The 7,190-nt window shown below is 32.6% G+C and overlaps 1 protein-coding gene across 1 annotated transcript; it reads left to right on the top strand.

Moving 5' to 3' along the window:
* The first annotated feature begins 409 nt into the window (after nt 1-409).
* On the top strand, nt 410-7,177 carry LOC120341174 (tRNA pseudouridine(38/39) synthase-like). Its single transcript, XM_039409639.2, has one exon. The coding sequence runs from the start codon at nt 3,059-3,061 to the stop codon at nt 4,580-4,582; it is 1,524 nt and encodes a 507-aa protein (XP_039265573.2). The 5' UTR covers nt 410-3,058; the 3' UTR covers nt 4,583-7,177.
* Nucleotides 7,178-7,190: the final 13 nt, after the last annotated feature.

Genomic DNA, 7,190 nt, shown 5'->3' with positions numbered 1-7,190 from the left:
TATGGGGGTACGCTGACTCCCCATTCTTTAAACTCGTCATCCATCTCCTTAGTTTCGTTTACTGTACAACTTGACTTGATTTAGGAATTGCTCATCTGCTATTTCGAAGGAAGTTAAATAAAATTCGTGTCATTTTTATTGTTTTTTCATTGTTTATCATGTAATTTATTGTTATTTTTTGCTTTGTAGATGTTAATTTATCGTAAATGATTAGTATCTTTCCATTGATCGTATTCTAAATTCGTTTTTCTACATTTTTTCGGATGTAGATTATGACACTCCTTCATTTCTGCTGCCAATATTCACCTTTCCGCTTCGCCGCACACAAAGGTCAAATTGCTACTAGCTTCACAGTGGTCATTTTATTCGAGTAATTTCAATATTTTTCTTTGCTATTTGCCTCGTGTAATCATACTGGTATCGTGCGGTTTCGTGAAAGTTGAGATAGTTATCTTATCATCCCGTGTGAGTTAATGCAACTTTGAAACCTCATATCTCGTGAACCTTATATTATATGCAGATAAGTTTTAACTTATATTGTTTGAAAGACAATCTAGGAGAATAATTATGAGATGGAGATAAGATGTGGCGTTTATCATACAAAAATCGGCAAGATTGAAAAGCGTGAAGTTTTTTGAAAAGCTTCCGAATCAAATAACAAAAACTTCGATTTGCTTGTTTCAACCTAATATGACATCGTCACATTTGCATAGGTTAAGAATAGCTTTCGACACTAGATATAATTTGTCGTGCACCAGTAGAATTGTATAAATTATTTCATTCAATATTCTCCAATTCTTGACATGTCCACTCCGCCAACTTGAGTTAAACAACAACGTTCCCTAATTACTTCGTTACGCAATTACGTAGCAACGTTCCGTATGAAAAACACATATCGCTTTCCTTCATAAGTGTGAAACGACATTAACCTAATGCATACGTTTAAATCAGGTACTATTTGAACTGGTATTATGATACCTGTTCACACCATGCCGAAAGTTTGAAGCCTGCGTTTTACAATAATCGTTCCAGAAGCTGATGAAATGAATTTACTCGGAAAAATGTTTTTTAATTTAACAAGCTCTTGCACCTCTTGCAACAGTTGCTTCAAAAATTATAGAATGTAAACGATCTCATGGCTAGCACATTGTGCGGCCTAATGAATTTCATCGAAGCATGTACATTATAAGGTACGGTACAAAATTTAAAAAACAGCCGCCGCGACTGGTGTTCCAGCTCTTATCAACTTATTATTGGCAGGATATTTCGATTCTTTTGCGTCGGAAAATGTAAAATATTTACTAGGTGATCTAGCAACGCCATCATGTCTTCTACGTTCTCGTTGATAAAACTTAATTGTAATTTTCATCATGTCTTCTACGTTCTCGTTGATAAAACTTAATTGTAATTTGACCGATATCCAACAGTGAAAAATTAGCCTTGATGTTTCCGGCGGAACCATATAAAGACATGGGGTTCAAATTGTTTGTTTGTTTCTATGGAAAGTGTCAATGCCAATGAATGCCTACAATCGTTACTAACTCTTTTTAGGTCTTACACACCTGATAAATATTTGAAAATTGATAGTTTTACCCAATATTTATGCCACCCATCCAAAAAAGCAATCGTATTTTTGCGCGTAGTATAAACTATATTTCGCGCAAATATTAATGCCTTTCATAATATATATTCGCCTGTTACTTTTCTGACAGATAAAGTTGCTTGAAATATAATTTCCCATTTGCCACAATATCGCTTTAAAAATTTTGAAACGTTTTCTTAATTTAAGGTTAAATATTCACGCAAAAGAGGAGATAAATAAAATTATTGAAAAACGGTATGCTAGTAGACCTGCGGCAAGAGCTCAAGTCAAATAGATAATATCTTATTTTATACACTCCAGATTATTAGATGTTCTTGTAAACTTGATATACGCCGTTATCCTTCATTCCATGCATGTAGTATATTTTTTTAATATTATTTTGGCAATGTACACCTTGTTGAAAATTTGCGATATGCATATTTTATTATCATGACATGTACCGCAAAAATAGTGCAAGTTTCTGTAGTATAATTTGTATTGTAGACTGTAGTTCTGTCAGTTTGTTAAAATAGGTTCTGTGCAAGTAGCGACAGGAATTTAATAATAAAATGTGTATCTTTTTGTTTAATATTTTGGTCTTATTGGGTTGTTGATTTATCGAGTGAAGTTGGATGACTTTAACCTTAACTTCGTATATGCTGACCATACCGCCGAGCGAGTCATCCGAGAAACATCTGCGGATAATTAATTTTTCAGAAGAATGTTAATTCGTTTTGCCGCTGCGAAAGTTTGGTCCGAATTATTGAGCATCGTTTTTTTTTTATTCGGCTGTTTAACGATCGCAGGTTTAAATCACACCCAGTTAGGATCATACAGTGATAGAACTCTGGACACAAAATGGCTGGTGTGACGTCACACGAGCGCTTATAACGTTACCAATGCATGTCCTCACTTGGTTTATAGTCACTTTGATCGTTCTACCCGTGCTAAGCGTTAGGAATACGCTCGGTTCGCCGTATGGTTACACCGTCTTATCGACTTTCCTCTCCCCAGGGATGAATATGTAAATCCTATACCGGTGCCAGTAGTCCAGTAATTTGCATATAACAGTATTATAGACTAAGTTAGGTTGCCTATGATCTATGGAAATGTATCAAAAAATTTGATAACGTCTGTCTGTATTTATTTGCAAAACATATGACTTTACATTTGTTTTTTTCTACAATGTTTTAACGCTGACATGTTTCTAAAGTCTCATTTTATTGACAATTAGTCTAAATCTACAGCTATTGTTGTTACAGAAATCATTCAATCAACTTTCTGAGTGTAGGCTATCAGAATCTGAGAGTCGTTTTGCTAGAATTGGATCAAAACATCACTTTAATAAAAGTTGCTTGTAGGCTGTAATTTATAATGTTTGGAAGTTTGTGTCACATTTTAATCACTGACATTGTTATTTCTGTATTTATTAATTAATCTTTACTTACAATCATTGCTTCCTGCTAGTACTGTAGTATGAATAAAATACTTTTTTCTGGCAAAAGTTATATTCGTATCCATATTTTGAGATTTCTTAAACCTGTATCAACTTTTAAAGCCAGAGAAATTTTTATGGATTCTGAGGAATTATCTTCACTAAGTAAAGAGGAATTGATAAAAAAGGTTACATATCTTCAAGAGGAGTGTAAAGTGCTCCGAAGTAAAGGCAGTACTTTGAATTCAAAATATGAGAAACTGAATCAAAAATTCAACAAAATAGAAGAAAAAAACAAGCGGAAAAAGAAACGAAAATTTGACAGAGCTCTATATGGGCAACGAAAAATTGCTCTCAGGGTCGTTTATTTCGGCTGGGATTTCATGGGATTGCAAGATAACCCTGGCTTAGATGATACAATTGAAAAAATAATGTTCGAAGCATTATCAAGAACTAAACTATTAGTTCGTTCCGTTAAGGAAGCTGACTATACTAGATGTGGTCGGACTGACAAAGGTGTCAGTGCTTTCTCACAAGTTATGTGTCTGAATTTACGCTGTTTCAAACAAACTTCAAAAGTTGGGAATTGTGGCGATTCTGAAGAATCTCAAGAAAGTCACGTTTCTGATGAAGATAATACAAATCAAGAACTAGACTATTGTAGTATTCTGAATCACGTTCTGCCAGAAGAAATAAGAGTCACTGGTTGGGCACCAGTAGATGATGAAGCATTCAGTGCACGACATCATTGTGTTGGAAGAGTTTACAAATATTTCTTTCCAAAAGGTGTTTTGAATATTACGAAAATGAATGAGGCATGTAAATTACTTATTGGTACGCATGATTTCAGAAATTTTTGCAAAATGAATGTAGAGGAGACTACCATATTTATTCGTAGAATAAGAAACTTTACAATAGAGTTGAATCCACAAGAAGATCAAATTGAAACTAACAATCCGTATCAGATTTATGTTGCTACTATACATGGCACTGGATTTCTTTATCATCAGGTTAGATATATGATGGGGATTTTATTCTTAATTGGATTAGGTTTTGAAGAACCTAATGTTATATCTGACTTATTAGATGTTAAAAAAACTCCGAAAAAGCCACAATATGGATATATGGCAGATTTCCCTTTAACTCTATATGATTGTGCTTTTAATAATTTGAAATGGAATCTAAGCGAGGTTGCTTCAAAAAAATTGCTCACTCATTTTCAAAGATTCAACTCTATTTTTTCTATTAAAAGTGCAGTGACAAAAAGTATGTTGGACAAATTTATTATTGATGCAAATATAGCAACATTCCCCAGTGATACGGTTACTGTGAAAAGTAGCATTCCTTATAATATGGCAGACATTGAAAATTATGACATAAATGGTTTTCTGTTGAGTGAAAAAAGTGCTTCAAAACAATATAAAAAAGTTTTGGACCGCCATACTGGACTGAGTCTTGAAGAAAAAATAACTAACATGGAAAATCGTAAAAAGAGAAAGCTCGATAGAGAATCAATTGAAGAGAATAATTCAATACAAGAACAAGAAATAACAATAACTGTATAAATTTCACCTAATTTGATGCCCAAAATTCGATAATTTGATACCATGATTTCTTTGCTAAAAATCCTTCATTCAATATCAGTAAATGTATTTTTAATTAGTTTATATATGCAGTAATATTAACAAAATGCATGCATGCTGAGGACTATTATTGTTGCTTATTTTGTGTTTCACATAAAATTATTTTGAGTTGAGTGCAAAAATTAAAAAAAGTTTCTATGTTGAATAGAGCTAATTTGGAATACGTTTGAATTATCAGTTTATGTGGCCTTTGATTATGTATGCATCCAAAAAAGTAGGCCTATCATATTTGACGATGATGTATATTTTAATATCCAAGAATTCCATATTTGGCGAAATAATTTCATATGTATTAGTATTTTAATATATTTCTTCTTCGCCTCGTTTTGATCCAGGTTTTTAAACAAAGAGGAAATCTTTTCCATTATGACATTCATTTGAGCAGATTAATCAATTTCAATTTATTTTAACATTGTCAATAACCATGTCATTGTAAGATTTTCACAAATGTTTAGTTATCTTCATTTCAATGTTTTTTTTATATTTTTAATGCCCCCTTGCTCAATATGTTTGATATAAAAATCAAGTTTTCTTGAAATCTTGTATTCGTAGTAGTTTGACTTTGGTAAGTAGTTTCAATGATACAAAATCTGCTGACTTTTTCAGGAATCTTCGACATAGTATGGTTACTATTAGTTAACTATGCTTGAGCATTTGTCATTTATTAGACGTTGCTCATTGCTGGGGAAGCAATTGAGACCATGTATGGCCATGTTCGTTACAAAAAGGAGTTCAGGTGGCCTACAAAGCCCCAATGCAGATGTAGGACCATCCCTAGATTTATCCGAAAAACTCAAAGAAGAAGATAATTTAGAAATGGATCATAAGAATGAAAAGGAAAAGAACAGAAAACAAGGTCCATTGGTCAAGATAACTGCAAAACAGTTGTCAAGAACTCGTATAGTTGGCTCAATGGTTATCAGTCTCAGAGAAATAGCTTGTGCAACAATGTCACAGGACCTTACCCTTAGTAGCTGGCAACGTTTTCCGATATTTGAGACAAAATCTAAAAAATCATCAATAATGAATATTGGAGAATATTATGAAAGGATATCAGACTCTATAGCACAATTTCAAACAATTCCTGATCTATGGATTTTAGAAAAGCGCTTTTGGAAATTATCCGTCCCATTTTTAAGTTCTCATTTTCTTATAACAAAAGCCATGCTTCACTGTCTTTTATCAGAATTATATGACAAACATAAAGATGAGCGCATCGTGTATGGTCCGTGGAATAAAACCGGCCATGTTTTTGACATTATGGTACCTGGAGCAAGCTCTAGAAAAAGTGGCCGAGAAAAAGTGACGAAAATTTTTCAGCATGGTGAATGGGCTGGCACGAAAATTAAGTTTTCGACAAATTTCATTAAAATAGGTGAAGCAGACATTCTAGTCAAAAATAAAACAGAAGACTTGATTGAAGGTGAATATGAAAAAGTAAGTGAAGAAATGTCCGATGCATTTCTTCAAGCTGTTGCTTTTTGGACAACTTTGCACAAAAAGTAAAAATACTACCATAAACAAGTCAATTTGAAAGTTCTTTTTTTTTATTATCAAAAATAAGGCATATATGCAACTCTAACCTGACTGAACAGCTGAACTTGAAATTAGCAAAGTAATTTTCGTCATTTTTTATTTTCCCGTCAGAATGCTTTGTTAGTTTTTTTTTGTACACGCATGAGAGTTCAGCATTTCATTTCAGAATTCATACTGTGATAGAATTCATTCTGGCATTGGCGTTGCCTTGTTTTTATGATTGTTTTTCCTGTTATCAGCAATTTTGATATTATTTGTTTCTTTCCCTTTTATTGATATTTTGGGGAGAGAAAAAGTTTGCTTAATTATTCATATGGTGAGCCATGGCTTTTTCTCAACATTTCCGTTTTAAATGGGGTATGGGAATACCACCTATTACCATAATCATTTAAACCTCAAGCATTTATTTGAACAGCTTTGTCTAAAATGTTTCGATTAATATTTCACCCAAGTGGCTATTATTTTCCAAGCAATTCCACTTGATATCATATTGGCTACAGAAGTTTTCCTCAAAGATAACAATATAACATCATACAAACCACATGGAGCACCAATGTGCTTTGACAAAGTTAGTTAACAGAAATGTATTTTTTTTTTTCAACTAAACTTCAAAATGTAGAACTCACATCAAACATTCATTCATGGTCTTTTATTTTGGGAAGAAAAACTTTTAATTATCTGTATTTTGAGTGAATTTTATGTCATAAATGATGTGAAAATTTATTAATATTGTTATTGAAACAGAATATTTGATACAACCAAATTATATAGCCTATGTATATATAAGAGGTGACAGAACTGTTGTTGATAATGTGTATATCAGCATGTAAAACATCTTTTTCTGTAATGGTTAATTACTTTGTTTATTAAACTTTCAAGCATTGGGAAGCAATTCTTATTTGAAATTGATGCCTTATATCTCAATAATAACTTGAAATTCACATAATTTAGTTAGCATTTTTACCATGTTTTTTGCAGCAACATTGTGGTGCTG

The sequence above is a fragment of the Styela clava genome, chromosome 14 (assembly GCF_964204865.1).
Source record: "Styela clava chromosome 14, kaStyClav1.hap1.2, whole genome shotgun sequence".
In the NCBI taxonomy this organism is placed as follows: Eukaryota; Metazoa; Chordata; class Ascidiacea; order Stolidobranchia; family Styelidae; genus Styela; species Styela clava.
The sequence above is the reverse complement of the archived record's forward strand: the minus strand, read 5'-3'. Positions and strand labels throughout refer to the sequence as shown.

Bases quoted from the DNA above. Each gene is read 5' to 3' on its own strand.
- LOC120341174 (XM_039409639.2), top strand. From the start codon at position 3,059: ATGAATAAAATACTTTTTTCTGGCAAAAGTTATATTCGTATCCATATT.